We start from the raw sequence: 19812 nt of genomic DNA on the forward strand, positions 1-19812 counted from the left end.
TCATACTTGCAGAGTCGAATAAAAATATCATTATAGGACATAAGCTCCCAGCAACTGATCGGACTATCTTCAGAAGCGTCTTCATTGACCTTTGCGAGGTGTTGGTGGTATCCCATCCACATAAACAAAGCTCGCACTTTCTGAACATCACTGATTAATCCAGCCGTCAAGTACCTCACCAACCCGGGGAATGTTCTGGCGACTTCCAACGGGGCCTGGTTTCATATAAAAAGATTGCGTCAGCCTAAAAGTCAGTATTAAGTTACATAAGTTCCAGTGCAAAATCTATCAAAAAACAGATGTAATAGATTTTTCTAATTTTCTTGTTAATTAGTGTTGTAGGAAAGATGGGAGTAAGGCGCAGTCTCTGCGATTAGCAGAGAGAAATAAAGATAGATGCATGAAAGAATATGTTATTCGTTGCTGTTTATTATTAACCCTACACGGATTGCATCTTTAAGGCCTGATGCTACTCCGATTATTCCTTCTGCTACAAAGTAAATGAGGCATTTATCCCACTTACAAGAGCCTTTTGTGACCTTAATTAATACATTTATTCTTATTATCGTTCTTTTTCTCGGATTCAGTTTTACTTACTTTGAAAGCATGCTACTCTTTTCATCTCTCAGCTTAACTTTAATATCAGAACCAATGTATCAGAATCACCAGCATCGTTATTGTTAACTCTTTGTTTTTCAACTTCTTTCCTAAAGCAAACTTTTAAAACACATATTTAAATCTGACGCACTGGGTGATTCGTCCTGTGTCAGACTTCGCTCTCTAAATTTTACAGTATACTGTCTGGAATGGTTGACGAGTTTGCGGCATCAAGATGCCTGAGCAATCTGGTCTACATGTGTCAGGAAGTTGATAATAGTTTGTGCACGAGAATCTGGGAACATGCTATATGTGATTTAACAGTGGTAAATATAATTTTTCTCTGTTTCTTTACTCATCTGATGTAAAGCTCAATATGTGACAGTGACAAGCATGAACGTATCAAATCTTCAATTGCTGGCTTTATTATTTGTGCATCTATTTATATCTTCTTACTTACGCATGTCTTAGAAAAGATTTCAAGGCCATCGCGGACGGTACTGATGTATGTATGTATGTATGTATGTAAGATGTATGTATGTATGTATGTATGTATGTATGTATGTATGTATGTATGTATGTATGTATGTATGTTCCTGGATAATTTGTAACAGCTTAATTTCAAAACAGTTTTCCAACCTTTAGAGATAATCATCATCTGTTTCAGGGGAAATCACAACTTATGTCCAATAATACTAAATACAATAAGCAAGAGTAAACAAATATTATTGCATGTTTTACTGACAGGAAAAAAATACAAATGATAGGTAAATACTAATAAAAAATATAATTGAAAAATAAAATAAATAAACTGCGTTTATGTTGTCAGATTATCAGATTAGCATAATTTAGTAATAAAATTCCAAAAGATTGCATGATCTATATATGTACTTGATTTTCGTACAGAGAAACAAACGTTCTAGGCAAGAGAAAACTACCCTTATCTCATCGATAAATGAATATTTTATTATTTCGTTGCCTGACTAGCCTTCCTCTGTTTTAGCCAATACATTTTGCGATTTGAACCACAGTTCTGTACCTAAAAACAGTGATATGGGTGACTTTCAATAACAATATTAAATATACTGTTACCAGAATGTTTTCTTCATTAACAACCTGACTATGCTGAATACAAACACATATTCATTATATAAGACATATTATGTAAGGCTTTCTGTGCTATGAAACGTCTTTTACCGACAGAAATTCCCACAAAATAAACTAGGCTGAAACAATGAGCCCTAAGGAAAATGGTCTAGAAAGAAACTATCGTGCATCAGAACTTCTTTTAACCTAAAACCAGTACAAATCGTTTACATTAGGATGATTTAGCACGTCACCTGCCCTCGCTCCTTCCCCCTCCGACTGACACATGCAGCTTCAACTTTATTACCACTTTAGCTAAATTTAAAGTCATAACACTTCGTGAGACAGTTACATTCAAGAATGTTTCTCTTTTTGGGACTAATGGTTCTTATGCAGTTAGCTAAATTAGCAATCATGCACCTCCTTTGCCCTGTCATCCACTTTGAGCATTTTCACCGGGTCAAAAATGTCTTTCTTTCGATTTGGCGGTGGCCGCACTTCAGGCATGTTCCTTCTGCTTGTCTCTTCCATCTCCTAAAATTGCAATAAAATAGCTTTTTAATAAAGTGTTGCGTCTTGAATCTTTGTAAAAATGAATAAGCCCCTTCGAATGTGTTTCATATGCGAAATCCGGGACTGGGGTTGACGAATCATGAACTTAGTTACAAGTATTCGGCATCATAATATTCTTTGCTGATAAATATTTGCTTTTCTCAGATTTTGGATTACTTGAAGTACGTTACATATGTCGATGGTACCATGGTGTTACATCGATTCTTTCACTCAAACAAAAATTATTTCAAGTAACAATTTTGTTTCTCAATTTCGATACCACAAGGCACAAAACAAATCACACCAACAAATGCGCCTGAAATGAAGTATGCACATCACATGCCTCGTTGTTGTAAAACTTAAACCATCTTACATTCATCCTGGAAAGGCTGTTGATTCCCATTTTAACATGATTCTAATGGCAATATCCGCACAAAGGTAAAGGTGAAGTCTGGCAGTTAATAAGTGAGCTGCAGATCGTTTGCTCGACATGCCCTGTCTATCATGACAATTGTGCAGGAGAGTGCTGAGAAATGATTATGACAAATTTACAATGTTTAATCTGTTATTATCATTGTTGTTGTTGTTGTTATTATTATTATTATTATTATTATTATTATTAAATGACATTTCTAAATTTCTGTAGAGGTCTGTAAGCATAACAATACGGATCAGTAAGGTGACAAACATTTAGCAAGCACCTGTAGACTGCTAAAGTGAAGCTACATCTCTTGTTTTGTGTATATTTCGAGCCAATGTCACAGGCTGTAAAATTTGTATCAATAAATTGTAACAGCATATCGCATAAAAATAAAACAGCATATTTACTCGCAGATCTTCATTGAAGATAAAGATCCATGTATTTCCCGTTTAAGAACTTCTAAAGATATGATTATACCATAAAAAATTATTTTCATGATGCACAAGATAAAATCTGATGGAAATCTTAACTGTGATTCTGTTTTAAATCGCAAAGAGCTATAATTCTAAAGAAGCACATTTAAGATAGTATAACTTTAAGACATATGTGAGTCAGACTGCATAAACAATTTCTTTGGAACTTTATGGATCCAAAGGAGAATACATACCATACGTTTAATAGAGCGGTTCGATCAGTACGTCAGTTCAACGTCTTTGGCCAAAAATAGGCACTCATCGACGTCTACGGAACTGCACCAATTTAAATCGAATTAAACATATCTAAAGTTATGAAAAATAGGCTTATAATTAACGTTTATAATGCCATTCGAGTTTGCAATATTGGGCAAAATGAAAATTTGCCACTTTCATTTCCATGCTGAAAAATGTAAAGGGACAAAGGGAAATGCAATATTTAAAGTAAAAGTAATATCCAACACGCACATTTAGTGACTAATACCTCGGTATTTGCTAACCGCATACAGTTATCCAAGACCCCACATGTACTATCCGACACGCCGTTGTAGTTAACACTCAAAACTTAATACCCATAGCAGCAGAGAGGGTGAACAGACCAATAGTCGAAAAGCGTTCAAATGTTGAAAATAAGCCTTCCTACGAACGATCGAAAAACAAAAAAGCGTCGACATTGTCGCTGGTGATTTTTTCTAGTTTATTATGCACGCGCTTTACGCAATTACGTCTTAATCGAGGTCCCAACCCTCTCTGCTGCTATTAATTTATCCAAATATTTTATCAAGACCTACACGATATCTTGTTCTGGGATCATGTAGTGCTATTGTTATAAATCCACGTGGAGTAGCTTGCGCTCGTGAAAAGAAGTTTTTAAATTTAATTATATCCATGTCACCGCTGCACCAAGTTTGATGAATATTTATAATCGTGTGTATATCAACTCCATTAAACACAACTAAAATATTACAGTTATCTCTGATCACTTTTGGTATTTGTGTGTATCGTTGAGTAACATAAATGACATCAGTGTTTTTATGTCTACCTCGAGAAAATATTCTAGCTGGATTTGATTGTTTGTCCAACATCACATCATCGTATACAACCAAATTATTAATAAATCCGTCTATGGAATCAACTGATGGTGCTTCATCAATATCGGTTATAAACTTGATAACATCGTCATCCAGTATACGCGCGTTTTCATTAAAATCCTTGAGCACATCATAACATCGCTGATCATCAACTGACGGGGCTACCAAATACACTTTATCCCACTTTAACCATCTCATTATAAGATTAAGTAACAACTGTGTCTTTCCACTTCCAAATGGTCCTATTATTATCATTCTGATGTAATTTGGTAACGCAGGATGGTGCTTGACAGGTTCTCGTTTTCTTGTCGCTGAGAAATCAATTATATCCATGCTGTATAAAATATCTATGGATTTATATTGTGTGAAGTGCAGGACGCGTACCCCGACGGATACAGTAACAACTATTACCACAAAAATAATAGATCAGCGGTTACGGGTAAGTGTACGCGGTGTGGTACAAAGAAATTCAAATTTATCTCCGCGCAGTCAGGTGAAAAACCAAAACCAAAACCAAAGTCAAAACCAAAGTCAAAGTCAAAGCCAAAGTCAAGTAAAAAGAAAAGCAATACGGGGGTGATATTGCAGCAAAATTAGGAAAATTACCGGGAACTCCGTGGGCCAAATACCCAGGAGAAAAACATCTACCAGGATATAATTATTGCGGTCCTGGTACTCGACTCGATATCAGGCTTAATAATCAGGATCAACCAAAACCAGGCGAGGAACCAATAAACGCTATTGATAAAGCATGTCATGCTCATGATGTTGCGTATAAAAGCAATGATCTACAACATAGGCATATTGCAAATGTGAAATTAATTCATGCGCTAAATTCTATAAAAAAAAATAAAAATAGCAAAGAAAAATTAGCAAATTGGTTAGTAAGATCCGCGATGAAAGGTAAATTGGCGCTAGGGGCTGGTAATATATAAAATGGAATCGATTTATTATTCTCCAAGAGGATACTGGAAAGGTAAAGCAGCAATTAGTAAACTCGCTGATGCAGCAGCAGTTAAACATTCTACTGCTAAAAAATGGTTATCCAAACAGGCAATATGGCAAATTTACCTCCCACCACCTAAGCAAATTCACTTTGCACATTTCGATGTTAGTGTTCCTAATGAAGTTCATCAAGCTGATATTCTGTTTTTACCACATGATACTGTACGTAGAAAAACATACAAGTACGCGGTAACCTTTGTTGATGTTGCAAGTAGATATAAAGATGCAGAACCGCTATGAATGAAAACAGCATCTGAAGTAGCCGATGCGTTTGAACGAATTTATCAACGAGGTGGTCTACGATGGCCACAGCTGCTACAGGCTGATCCTGGCAAGGAATTTCTTGGTCCAGTATCATCGGTGATGAAACAACATAATACCAAAATACGAAGAGGACATACTGCGATTCATCGTGATCAGGCAATTGTTGAACGATTTAATTGAACACTCGCTGAGCGGTTATTGGGATATCAATACGCGAAGGAATTTATTCAGGATACGAGATCTCGTGAATGGGTTGCACGATTACCAAGTGTGATAGCCGCGTTAAATAATGAAACAACTCGAACAACCAACATGAAACCTATTAATGCAATTACAAAAAAATGTATATACCTACACAACGACTTGATCTTTCAGCACAGCCAGTATTAGGTAATATCACTGTCAGGTATTTATATGAGCCCGGTGAACTTGAAGGAGGTAAAAAAAGAGCGACTGATCCTATTTGGAGTGTTACCACACATAAGATATCCACCGTAATAAGATCCTCAGGTAGACCTGCAATCTACTGGCTGGATTCAACTGCTCCTCAACGTGGATTTGTACGTGAACAATTACAAGTAATTCCCGATGATACACAATTACCACCACGATCACTTAACTAGCACCAGCGCCTCTACGTCGATTACATTCAAGACAGGTCAACATGATATTTTCTCGTTTATGACCGCGACTGTTATTTTTTCTGTCTACGGTAAATTGTCTTGGATCATTTTTCAGATACCGCCATAACATTATACAATTACAACTTGCACAATGATTATCGTGTTGTTGTTTCAATGTGCTGATATATTCAACGTCGAGATCAAAATCGCGCTTATTTTTTTTATCAGATTGTTTATAACCAGCTAATTTTTTCTTATTATATCATTGCCATTAGTCACTGACGAGTCCATGACGATTCGTCTCAACTGAGATATTTGTCTAATTCGAGACACTGCGAGATAAACTAAGTTTGATTATTCGATGTGATCATCAAAAAATCCAAACAACTGTATCAGTAATAGTTAATCCCTGAAATGAATGAATCGTCATTGCGTATCCAAGCGTCCACGGGGATTTATCAGCACGTAGAGCATCTTCAACAACATCAACATCAACTGCGACAATATCATTCAGCACAAGATTCTGTTTCCTTGACTGTCCTGGTATATCAACGTCAATATTTTGTCGTCGCGTTCCGTATAACATAACGGAACTGGCAATGTTGGATATTTTTCTTTATGCAACTGAAACAATTCCCGTTGAAGTGTGTCACGAACTATCTTTCTACTTGCAACTATTAGATCATTTGGTCGCCACGCGCGCAAAAAGTCGTTCATGGGTGTTTATGAAATTATTCCACGCATTACTTCACACTGAATTTCATTCGGTTGTAGTCTGATTAATTTTTTTAACTGTTTTAATTCTGCATCAAGTGCTCTATGATCATCATTCATTTCTTCGTAATAATCGACAAAGTTCTTTAGCCATCCATGTGGAGATGGTCCAACAAACGGTGGTGGTTGATCATGATCGCCGCACATTATTACAGCAGTATTTCTTGTTAACAACCAATCTAGAAATGTTTTTAATGTTTCGAACGGCACCGTGCATATTTCATCCCAAATGATGATCCTTGGAATGTATTTCTCACCCATTCTTAAAGATGTCCATGTATCACGCTTCCATCGGAAGAAGCTGTGATAAGTACATGATTGTACTCCTCGTTGTTTCATTTCTCGCGCGAGTCTATGTGTTGGTGCCAGCACGATCATATATGAGTTCTGAAATAATTCGATCGCTCGAGTGGTTTTACCAGAACACCCCGGTCCGTTTATATATATCGTTTTATATCTAGCTATTGGATCATATACCGATGGTAACAACGAAGTTGTCGATGATATATTTGATCGTTGATTTTTATTTTAATCATCTTTGATCGTAACATCTGCTGATTCTGAATAATCAAGTATATTTTCTTTCTTTATTCTCCATGAACGCCACGGTGCATCGTCGTCCGTAAAATCATCCAACAACGTTGCATATTTATTATCGATGTAGAACGAATCCGTTGCAAACCTAACTGCGGTATCAGGAAAATTATTTATCATAGATAGCAAGTTTATGCTCACGTAGGCCAATATCGATGATCTTAAATGCGTATACTGAGGCGATTCTCCATCCATATAGCTTACAATCGTACCTAATCGTGTTTCATTTGATAAATAAACATCTTCGCGGTTTATAAATATATTTCTCGCTGCTGCATCAGCAACTATAAAATCGTATTCGGTATCATCTAGTATTAATCGTTCATGACGTTGTTTATGATGATATACTCCACCTTGAGTAAACTTTCCTATTATTTTTCTTCCAAGATCCTTTCCTGTTGTATCGCTATTATTGACTTTAATCTCGAGGATTTAAGGAGCTTCTTTGATGATATCATAATCGAAAGCATCAGGACATTTTTCTCTAAATTCTTTAATGACCTCATCGAGACTGATATTTTCCCCCAGTGGTAACCAAACCTCGGTTTGTTTCTTATATGATATAATTGCCTCACTAACCACCAACGATACCAATATCGCACAATCGAGCATATATCGTCATAAAACTATTGGTGCCCAGCGTTTTTCTGAGAAATGTCTACCAAACCAAATATAACATATTGTATGAAGATCCATAGCAAACTCGAATGATTCAACACAAGCAAATCCAGTTAGATCAAAATCTGGCAATGGTCCATTTATCGATACTCGCGTCGTTTCATGTGTTGGATGACCGAATCTTGCAAAATACTTAGAACAATCCCCGTATACGAGAAAACTTCCTGGATAACACGCAACCATATCAACAGATATCATATCGTTGTAATTATATTTGGTATTCCACAATCCGCCGTGGCCATACTCGACACAACTTGATTGTATATCCGAAAGAAATTCATTTCGGGTTGGTTTCCACGAATTTTTTTCTCTAGCAACATGAGCTGCAACAGATGGAACAGTAAAACAATTGCTGAGCAAGTCATCAATGTTTTCTGAATATTTTTGAGCAAGATTTTTCATTTCTTCATGAAGGGATTCTTTACGATATATTTGACCGTTAGGTCGCACAAATTGATCATATGTTTCATCATCTGAGCTCGTAAATAACCACAATGACACAGGATCGTTTTTACTTTTCTCGTTAATAAAATCAAACATATTATCATCATAAAATTTCACTGTTCGATTTCGTGAAACACTGTTACTGCGCTAGTCCACGCGTGTGCGTTATGATCAATAATTTTGATCGAAGGTCCTTTTGATTTATATGTTGATTCATACAAAATCTCTCTTGTTATCGTCGCTACGGTTATTGGGAATTTTAATTTTTTTCCTAACTCAGTGACATCTTTGATAGACGCCCCGGTATCTTTAACTGCTTCTCCCCACGTGTTTTTTATTTTACGTCTTTTATCTGTTAAACCGTTTCCGTTGTGGTGGTCCTTCATGCACTGGGGGAACATCCAGCCATCCTAGTACGGATCTTATCGTGGACTGATAAATATCAACGACGTAATCAGGCGAGTTTATTTCGGTTGCAGAAGATAGCGTCGGCTCATCAACGTTAATCGATATTTTTGCATCTTTTCCGGTTATTGATTTTATTCTACGCGCAAATTCTTCATTGATTTGTTCGATCTCATAATTACCAGTTGGTATTCCAACAACAACCCAGTCAGGTGTTCCATCGGGTTTATTCTTATTAACAAATACAAGAGAATTATTTGCTGGTGTACCATTAAATGATTTCGATCTGATATTTGGCCAGCTATGGTATACTCGTAATTGCGCTAGTGCAATTTCATTTGCGCGAATCGCGGTTGGAAAATTGATGCTAAATTCAGGATTAATCGAGATTATCGTGATCTTGTGCGGGGTTGTGTTCGTCACGATCTGCTGGAGTAATTCTGTCATTATTAATACTCGTTCCTTTAACAGCACTGTTATATATTTTAATCATCTCTGTAAACTCGAAATCAGAAATTATTCCTTCACTGAGACTCGCTAATAACAACGAAGATAACATCGAGTATGCGACCGTCGATGTATGTAATCTTATCATGTAATAGGATAAATTTTCATTCGTGCAAGTACATATTTTTTTTGCAACGATATTGAGCACACATGCAATCGTTGTTGTAGCTGAAATACAAATAGTTACAGGTACTGGTGCTATCATTTTCATTGTTGATAATATCACACCGGTTTCAGCAATAACAGCGGATACTGAATAAACGATCACGTCAACGATAACTAGTTGTCGTCGATCTTTCTTTACTTTTACCGTGTATTGTTCGACTCGATCTTTCAACGCTGCCTGTCATTCACGCGCTTGATTACACCTAAATTTTTGAACGTCGATTGAGGTACTCATTATATTCTAACCAGTAACCAATTGAGATTTTTCAGCTACAAATTCTAGACACCACCAGTAAGATGTTGCGGTTAATTTCTTATCAGCTGCTTCCAGAATAAATATTTCTTCGCTTCCACTATTTAATATAACAGATACAACCCCGGGAAACGTATCAGTTGAATGACGCCATGGATACGTTGTAAATGTTTCAAATTTTTCAGCACTGAACACAGGCAGCCTGTACACGCCAGTGACTGTTGCGGTATATTTGATAGTTTTATTTTGCTGCGACCATGTTGCGAATCCCGATGATACTGTGTATATGATGTTGGTAATATGCCCGGGAGTAACCCCAGAGTAACTCCAGATGGAATTTTAATCAAACTAGTTTTATTAACGATCTCAGGAATCCCCACTACGATGTCTTGCTGTGTTTGTTTGATCGTGTCGATGTTCTTGATACAACGAGTTTTACGTCAACGACCAACAGATTGCCAAAAAATTCCTCTGCGGTTTCATTAATTTTTCTAAAGTTTCTACGGAGATTTGTGAACGCGTTTGCGTGAACGTCATACTCGGCCCGCAGCGTGGATACTTTACCATCTACGGTGTTGTAGTTGACGTCGACGTATTTGTTTTGTTGCTGCGTCTGTATCATTCCATTTGATATTGTTGGTTTTTAGTATACCATATCGATCTTGAAAAATAACAACCTCATCTGGGCCAATTCCAGATGGGTTCATAATATCAGCGAGTTCATCTTTAGTCGCGTAGTTCGACAGATCAATGTCATCGGACTTTTACTTAACGCGTGAAGAAGATTTTCTTCCGTAAATATCAACCATTATATAAGATTTAAGATCTAAGATCTGTTTAAAACGAATTGGTTGCTTGTATAATCATTCACGACTTTATGTGGCGGTTTGGATGATTTTGATATAGAGTTAAGTACATAAATTACTTCACGGCCGCATATTGGCGGATCTGTCATTGTTTGTGTTGATAGCGTTGAATGCCAAACTTGCCCATGAAGTGGTGCAACATACTTGATAAACTCACGCGGCGGAGCTAACCCGTATGAATCAAAATAAACGATTCCACGTGGACCAACCGCGTATGATACCCGATGAGTACCGGGTCCTGAATTCGAGTTAAGATTAATGATACCTGTTTCGAATTCATTCGGTTGTTTCGGTAATTGATCTCGCATAAAAACACCTCTGAAGTGTTTTATTTTTAATCGTTTAGCAGCATCGAGTAAATCAAAATTTGATGCTGCAGCATCTAACGAAGTAATCCTGGAAGCCTCAGACCTCTTCCCCAACGAGATCTCGGTATTCTTAGGCCGCGTCCCTTTTTTGTACCCCTTTCCTGTTGCTTTCTTTAGAGCCATTCCAGCAGCTGTTCCAACAGCACCTAATGCGGCTGCTTTTGCTACGGCTGGAGCGGCAGCAGCTATTAACGCTGGAATAGCCGCGAGAAGTGGAAAAATACCACCGGTTTTAATTGAGTCCTTAATATACGCAATATCATCGGGGCGATCAGAATTATATTTTACAAACATCATCGTGGGACCTGCTGATCTTGTATAATCATCAGACTATCTTGCCAACCCTATTATTGTTGTAGCAACGTCGACATCTTTCTGAATTGATTCAGTATTTTTTCCATCGATCATATATGTGGCGCTATCAAATAATGTCATAATACCATTGTTGACATAACCAATTTTTACTGTATCTATGTAATTAGTATTATCTGTTTTTACAATTGCACCTTCTACCTCAATAAAAGCCTCAGCGGGTAGAAAATATCTACTTGTGTCATGAACTTGTAGTTCAATTCTTCCTGCACGTTGATCTGGTGTTCGTGCGTCATAAGAATAAAACTGATAATCACGTACCGATTCATCTTTATTAACAGGTGCTTCCATATCAAATGTTTCGTCGGATACGCGCTTGAACATTTTATTATAATTATTTTCGTCTAACACGAGAATCATCGTGTTCGGGAAATTCCACTTCGGGAAGTTCCACTTCCTGATATCAAACTTGAAATATTATTCCTTGGTTCACCGAGTCCTTGATCTGCTAACGCTGCCAGTTTTTGATTTGCAGCTTGATGTATTATTTTACTTACGTCTGCGGGCATAATTTCAGTACTTGGTAATTTTACTGGTTGTGATCTTCGTCGCATTAATCGTGCTAGTCTATCTTACAATATCAATAGCTTTCATCGATAATTGTTTTGCAACAGGTGCTACTTTTGGAGCTATCCTTGTAAATAATCCCCGTAAAACATCACCAAGTCCATCTCCGTAAATAGCTCCATAGATTGGTAATCGTGAGTTTACCGCTCTGACCTGTAGGGATTTGCGATGATTATTGTGTACTATCATCTTATTTTATTTACCATTTATCTAACAACTAGTCGCTGTAATCATCAACAAGTTCATCGATAAGTTTTCTGTAAACGCCGATATCCATGATACCACCTTGAAATAATCGCCAACAAATATCAGCTGCTTCATTGGTTATTTCTGGTGAGTTATTTCCGGCACCTTTCCCCCCTATGAGAACTTCTAACCGTGACACATCATTGAGGATATTATCGGGACAAACAAAATTATTTTCCGGCTGTGTCAGGATATTTAGACCACTTCCAGTTGCTCCTTCTTCTTCCCCACTTATTCTTCTAAGAGATTGTGATAATTCTGATTCTTTTTTTTACAAGATACATGTTTATTTTTCTGCGATAATCATTATATACCCTATCATTAGAATAAACTCTATCTTTATTGTAATATATACGATATATCCATTTATACCAGATTTTGGGATTACTAATACGAGCTGAACTATTATTCAGGCTTTAAAAATTCTTCTTTTTTATCTTTGCAAGTTTTGATAACGTATTAATATCCCTAATTTCTCTTATGAATCTGATGCCCACCTTGGTAAATTTATTGCTCAGCATAATCATTTCCCTTTCATCATCTTCCTCTTCTTCTGGTTTTATTAATTCACGATCTTTCATATCACCTATCTCAGTACGAAGTTTTCCAATACCTTCAAGTATTTCCTCACCAATGGGTGGAGGCTGAGCCACAGCTATATCAGTTGGAAGATCTCGTAAAATCTTTTTTGTTTGTTTGGTTCTTCCTGCTATTTTTTCAGTCTGCGCTGCAGTTTATTCTAATACTGGAAAAATACACTTTTTCCTCTTCTCATCTTCCTCCTTAATATCTCCCCATAATGTTTTTTTTTTCAACAGCCGCTGCAGCTTTCTTAGTAGCTGCAGTGACGGGTTTAAATAGCTTTTTAGTGTCTTCTTCGTACTCAACTTGTGATTGTTGCTGCGCTCGTAAGTTTTCTCTGAATGAGTCTCTGACAGGAAGAAATTTTTTGATTGCTTCTAATCGTTCTCGGGCTATCCTTGCAGTATGAGATTCCGGATGTACCATTATTTTAATACAACATAATGATTTAATTATAGCAGCAGAGAGGGTGGGGACCTCAATTAAGACGTAATTGCGTAAAGCGCGTACATAATACACTAGAAAAAAATCACCAACGACAATAAAGTAATATTAATTAGACAAATTCCGGAGAGATTTTCTCAGTAAAGTGTCCACGCTTTTTTTAAATCTGTCCACGCTATTTTATTTTTCGATCGTTCGTAGGAAGGCTTATTTTCGACATTTGGACGTTTTTCGACCATTGGTCTGTTCACCCTCTCTGCTGCTGCCATAGTTAATGAAAACATAAGTACGTTGGGGATAGAATATAGAAGTTAGAAGGAATCACGCGGACCCAAAAGACTTATCCTCATTAGAAAAGGTTAAAAGAATAAAGGAATATGTACGTCACACAAATAAATAAAGGCAGATTTTCTACCCAAACCTAACACGGGAAATAGTGCAAGCACACATTATTTCAACATACACACTCGAAGGTAATGGGTTTACGTTTTAGATGTGAACAAACATCCAAAAACAATTACAAATATAAAAAAAACACAAATTAGGAAGGATCGAATACTATCAGCTTAGTAAGACATATAGGACGACTGGATTTTACTGGACTGACTACACAAATGCTTAGCTTCATTGTCCTAAATACACAGCAGGGACACATCTTTTTCCTCTTGCCCAACGTTATTTTATCTTCTCCACTTGCTCCTATATCGAGGTTTTTGGACCATTACACCCTCTGGTCAATTTGCCCTCCCCCCTCAATTATGCTTGGGTCAATCACCCCTGGTCAATTAGTCCCCGCATTAATGACATCCTGGACGAATATCCCCATGCCATGGTTATTCCCGAGAATAAAAGAAGCAGAAACGCTGAATAAATCAGTGAAACTCAGAAGTAAAAACGGTGCATGGGGCGACAATACTATATTAATAACAAGAAGATGTTTTAATCAAACAAATACGTATACACCTATACAATATATTACCTGTAAAGCAGCAGGGAAGTTGAACAGACCTTCCGTTCCAGCCAAAATAAAGCTTCCTACGCGAACTTTCTCCGTAGAAGCCTCAGATTTAAAAAATAAAGCCTTCTACGAGAGCTAATTTTCATGCATTTCAGACCGGATGCATCGGTTTGTCGCGCCGGTGTGTTAGTAAATATAGCATCCGAGACAGGAAAAATAAATTATTGGGAATAATTTTTTGTTTTTTGTTGCAACGTGGGGCTGCTTTGGCCAATTTTACGTCGCATTAAAATAATATACTTGAAAATAATATGAGTTCGAAAACTATTACAGTTGGAGAGCCTCATTCTGCTAGATTAGCGCGAGAACAATTAGCGGCACTAAAGAAACTTATTCCAGTAAAAAAATTATTCAAGAAAAATGTTCGTGATTACGAAGATACGCAATATGGAATTACCGAGATATCGTCAAAATGGTTAAAGCCAGTTACCGAAACAGCCGAGCGAATCGCATATGGTGACGAAAAAGGTCCGGATATCAGGAAACGCGGAATTGTTCCCATGGTGAAAGACATTGAGGAACATACTCGAATAGTGCCAGATCGACTGGACCAAATTCGCCAAGCACAAGCACAAGCACAAGCGCGGCAAGAACAATTGCAGCAAGCACAAGCACAAGAACGAGAGTTGCAAGAACAATTATTACAAAAAGAAGAAGAATTATTGGAAAAAGAGGAGGAAGAAGCAGAAGAGGAGGAGAAAGATCCTATCGGTAAATTAATGGAATATTTTACCCCTGGAGGCTGGGCCGCGTTAGGAATTGAACTTGATAAAAAGGATGATATCAATGAAATTGGTGAATTTGCGGAAGATTCTTTCACCGATAGAGGAATAAAATATTTAACGAAGGAGGGACTAAAAAAAATTAATGGGCGAGATAAATGGTATAAAACGATATATCGGGCTAAATTTAGATTACCCAGGATAGACACCAATGAGGCGAGGTATATTCAATTTTGGATATCTGCGCGTAACAGAAAGGATCCTAAGAGGAGAAAAATAAAGATAGATACATCTTCAGGATTTTCCCCTAAAGTAAAAGAAAAATTACCGGAAACGACATCCAAAGTTGAAAAACCTAAATTTCATATTAGTAGTTATTTTACCAAAGATGCTCTTGAAAAACTCAAAGACGAGGATAAATTAGTCGATATTGCCGCAAATTATGATAAAAGGAACGAATATTTAATAAAAAGACTTCACGAAAAAGATATCGACAAATTAAAATGGATCGATTGGGTGTATTTTGCAGCAAAGCCTCACCCTCACGAAACAGATTCTAAATATATAGAATATTTAGAAAAAGTAAAACGAAGAGAGAAAGAAAAAGAAGAAGAAGAAAGAATAAAACAAAAAGAAGAACAAGAAGATGAAGATGTAGTGTCGGCGTGGTTTAGTGAGCCATCAACGCCGGTACCAAAAACAGGAAGCGGATATACCATTTGCCCTGACAGCGTTGTCAACGACGTATCTCGCCTCGAAATATTAATCGGAGGAAAACGAGCCGGAAATAACTCTCGTGAAATAATCAACGAGGCCTCAGATATTTGTCGGCGATTATTTCGCGGCGGTGTTATTGATTCTTACATTTACAAGGAACTCGTTGACGAACTCATCGATTAAAACAACGCAATTGAAATAACATGATTGTTCACAAACATCAGCGCAGACCTAGACAGGTCCGCATAGTTAACTCTCGATTGCCTGTATACAAATATATTCACGGCAATGGACTCGGCGACATCGTTAAAAGTTTCGTTACGCGAGTAGTCCCTAAAATAGGACCCGCAGCTAAGCAAATCGCATCAAAGGCAATAGGAAAGATTGGCGAGACTGTCATTTCCGGTATTGGTAATTTGGCCACTAAAGGCTTCGATTTTGTCAGAGGTAAAATATCAAATTTAACGCGTAAAAAAAAGCAGCCCGTCAAATTACCTAGCACCAGCGAAATGCCCCCCGAGGTTAGTAAAGCCATAAATGACGCAGCAAATAAAAAAATAAATGAGCTAGCACAGGAAGTTGCTAACACAAATCTAGCACAGGAAGTCGCGAACACAAGCTTCATATCGGGCAGCGGTCTTCGTTTTAGATGAAATTCTTATTAATAAATGTTCGCACAAGTGTCAAACGAAGTGTTCGACATGGACGAGCCTGTAGGTAGAGACACATCCGTGTGAGATTTCCAGTATTTCTCGTACGACGCAGTTGAACCAAATACTGGAAATCGCTTGGAAATTCAAGTTCACGATACAACAAGATATTTTCTCCCATCTGAGGCGTATATCGAAGTTGTTGGGGAAGTTGTTAAAACGGATGGTACCAATTATGGAGCAAATTTTAGAGTCGGATTTGTTAACAACGGTATTATGGCATTATTCAAGAGCGCCACTTATATGATCGACGGAAGAGAGATTGAGTCAATTACTAATGATGTTGACTTAGCAACGACGATAATAGGCCTATCTAGATACTCAGATGATTTTACTAGATCAGCTGGCCCTAGTATGATGTTTGCCAAGGATAATACTAATCGTCCCGAAAATAGGCCGTTCCTTGTCAGACAACCCAACGATCGCGCCGCTGCTCCCGCTGCTATCGAAGATATGATCATTAACTCTTATCCTGATTATAATCTCGGATTTACCACGCGAATGTCTATGCTAGCACCAGGTAACAGAAGATTCTCTTGTGCTATCCCGTTATCCCATATATTCGGATTTTGCAGACATTTCAGGAAAATTATCTACGGAGCAAAACACACCGTTACGTTTGTCAGAAAGGGGAATAGCGATGATGCTATCTGGCGAGAAGGTGCTATCGATTACCCTACTGGCGTGATAGGTCCCAATGATGCCACGGATAATAACGGCATAGTAAGATTACTTAAATTTACTTTGTGGATGCCAGCGATAACTCCATCAATAATCGAGGAAGAAAAATTATTATCATTTATGAACCAAGGCGGTAAATCTATCATGTCATGGCTGACAACAACAACAGATTCCATAAACACCAATATTAATGGTGATTTTACCTGGCGTATTGCATCGCAGCAGGGTACCTCTGCACCTAGGCATATCTTTATCGCTTTTTTGCGTACTAGTAGATATCATCAATTATACAGTCACATGATATTTGATCACATTGGAGCAACAAACGTGTCGTTGAGAATAAACGGGCAACAAGAACCATCGGAGGAAATATCGATTGATTTTGCCAACTATTCTACGGCCCGCGCGTATCATCGCTTGTTAAGTTTCATGGGTCGTGATCAAAATATCGATACCGGATTGCAAATATCAGAGCTAGATTTTAATAAATTTTATCCTATCTATTACTTTTCCATGGAGCATCTCGATTTGGTAAAGCAATCTGTCGTTGATATCCATTTCAAAGCCAGAATTAACACAGGTGGAATTAATCACAAAGCGATCGCAGTTATTCTCAGCGATAGAACAATGATCCTGGAAGGCATCAGTGGCAGAATGAGAATCATCGACGCTCCTGTCGAGAAAATGTGACAAAAATCTAGATTTTCTAAATTTAGATTAAACGATTATTAATATGCCATACGAACACGTCAGCGTAACTCTGACCCCGGGTCAGATGAAAAAACTCCGAACAGCAACAGCAAAGCGATGCGGTGTGAAATTAACCCTGAAAAATGATCAAATTCAGGGTGGGCCTAACAAACTGTCGCTAACTAAAAATCAACGTGAACGTTTCACCAAAGCCAAATCAGCGAATTCCGGCGTTCATGTGAATCTTAGTATAGAGTGCCATCAGAGACATGGTCAAAACGGGCGGAATTTTCCCTTTCCTAGCTGTTATTCCTGGATTATTATCCGGGGCTCTTCCGGCAATTGCAAAAGCGATAGGATTAGGTGCGGCCGGAGCTGTAGGCGACAAACTAGTACACAAAGTAATGGGAAGGCGATATGGTAAAAAAAAGGGAAGCGGCCTTTATCTAAGACGCCCCCCGTACGGATCCGGCCTAAGATTAGCGCGCCCTATTCAAATTTAGATTTATTCAGCGAAGCAAAGCATAAAAAAATAAAAATTTTCAGAGGCGTATTGATGCGGGATCAATTACCAGATAAACCAAACCCCACCGAGACAGGAATAATAAATCTCGATTCAAATACCGGCCCTGGCACACACTGGGTCGCCTACGCGATTAATCCTCGCGAAGTTGTTTATTTTGACTCGTACGGACTAGCTCCACCAAAAGAATTTATCGATTACGTGTCAAAGTTAAATATTCCGATTTGGTATTCGACACTTCCAACGCAGACGTTAATGGATCCACCGATATGCGGTCCTGAATCAATTGATGTCCTCGACGCAATTTCAAAATCATCCGACCCGTATCATAGGATCGTATTTAAATACGCCGTAGATAAATATCATGGTTGATATTTACGGTAGATCTCTCTACAGGAAGAAGGAAGTAGCGGACGTCGATCTATCAAAATTCGCAACCAGGGATGATATTAATAATCTTCTATCGCTGTCAGAGGTAGATCCTGGCTAAGTTGCTGTTTTTCAGAGCCGCGAAGGAAGATTACAAACCAGCAACGTGAAAATAACAGATATAATCAAGCGAGACGAATATAACGATCGTATTGATCAATTTACTCGCTTATCAGAGTCGGTATCAAAATCCATCGCTGGTATCGCCGATATTGTAGCGAAGTTGCCCCTGAAGGCCGATATCGCAGATGTGGAACGAAGAGATAGCGAATTATCAGCAATGTTGCTTCTGAAGGCCGATAAAGCATTACACGACGATCTTCAGGACAGATTGACAAAGAGACTTAGCAGGCTAAATCACGACCTTAAAAAACTCGACGATACCTTAGGTAAACTTAGTAAAAAAATTGACGAGGATATAAAAACATCCGTCGATAATATCTCCACCACCGCAAACGAGCTAGCAAAGAAAAAAGTCGATCAAGCATCGCACGATGATCTTAGAGTAAGAAAAAATCAGCGAAGCTATTACTAATATTCTCGCCGATGTTACCGAAATAAATATCGTAATGAGTCAGAAAAGCGATAAAACATTACACGACGATCTTAGCGAGAAAACAAAAAAATCAACGAGGATATTGCCAAAATCAACGAGGAAATTTCCATAATACGTGATTTGGCACGTCAAAAGGTCGATAAAACATCACACGACGATCTCAGCGAGAATGTGAGAAAAATCAACGAGGATATTGCTAAAATCAACGATGAAATTTCCAAGACGCGTGATTTGGCGCCTCAAAAGGTTGATGTATCGTCGTATGACGGAGAAATTCGAGATTTAAGTGCGAAACTTCTCGACGCAACTACAAAAATTAACGATATTAACACAAAAATATCATCAGCGAATCTTAAAAAATTAGCGCGTATTTCGATACCAGCGGAGGT

General features: G+C 37.8%; 1 protein-coding gene across 1 annotated transcript in view; it reads right to left on the reverse strand.

The window, feature by feature from the left end:
- LOC149801986 (hillarin-like) overlaps positions 1-19812 on the reverse strand; it is a 53922-nt gene that overhangs the window by 18113 nt on the left and 15997 nt on the right. Inside the window, exons 2-3 of the mRNA XM_089956385.1 lie at positions 2104-2217; positions 7-215 (exon numbers count right to left, since the gene is read on the reverse strand). Coding sequence (XP_089812511.1) covers positions 7-215; positions 2104-2214 — 320 coding nt within the window. The 5' untranslated portion in view covers positions 2215-2217. The remainder of the gene's footprint in view (positions 1-6; positions 216-2103; positions 2218-19812) is intronic.

This window comes from Sinohyriopsis cumingii, chromosome 4 (genome assembly GCF_028554795.1).
Source record: "Sinohyriopsis cumingii isolate HCF-2022 chromosome 4, ASM2855479v2, whole genome shotgun sequence".
In the NCBI taxonomy this organism is placed as follows: Eukaryota; Metazoa; Mollusca; class Bivalvia; order Unionida; family Unionidae; genus Sinohyriopsis; species Sinohyriopsis cumingii.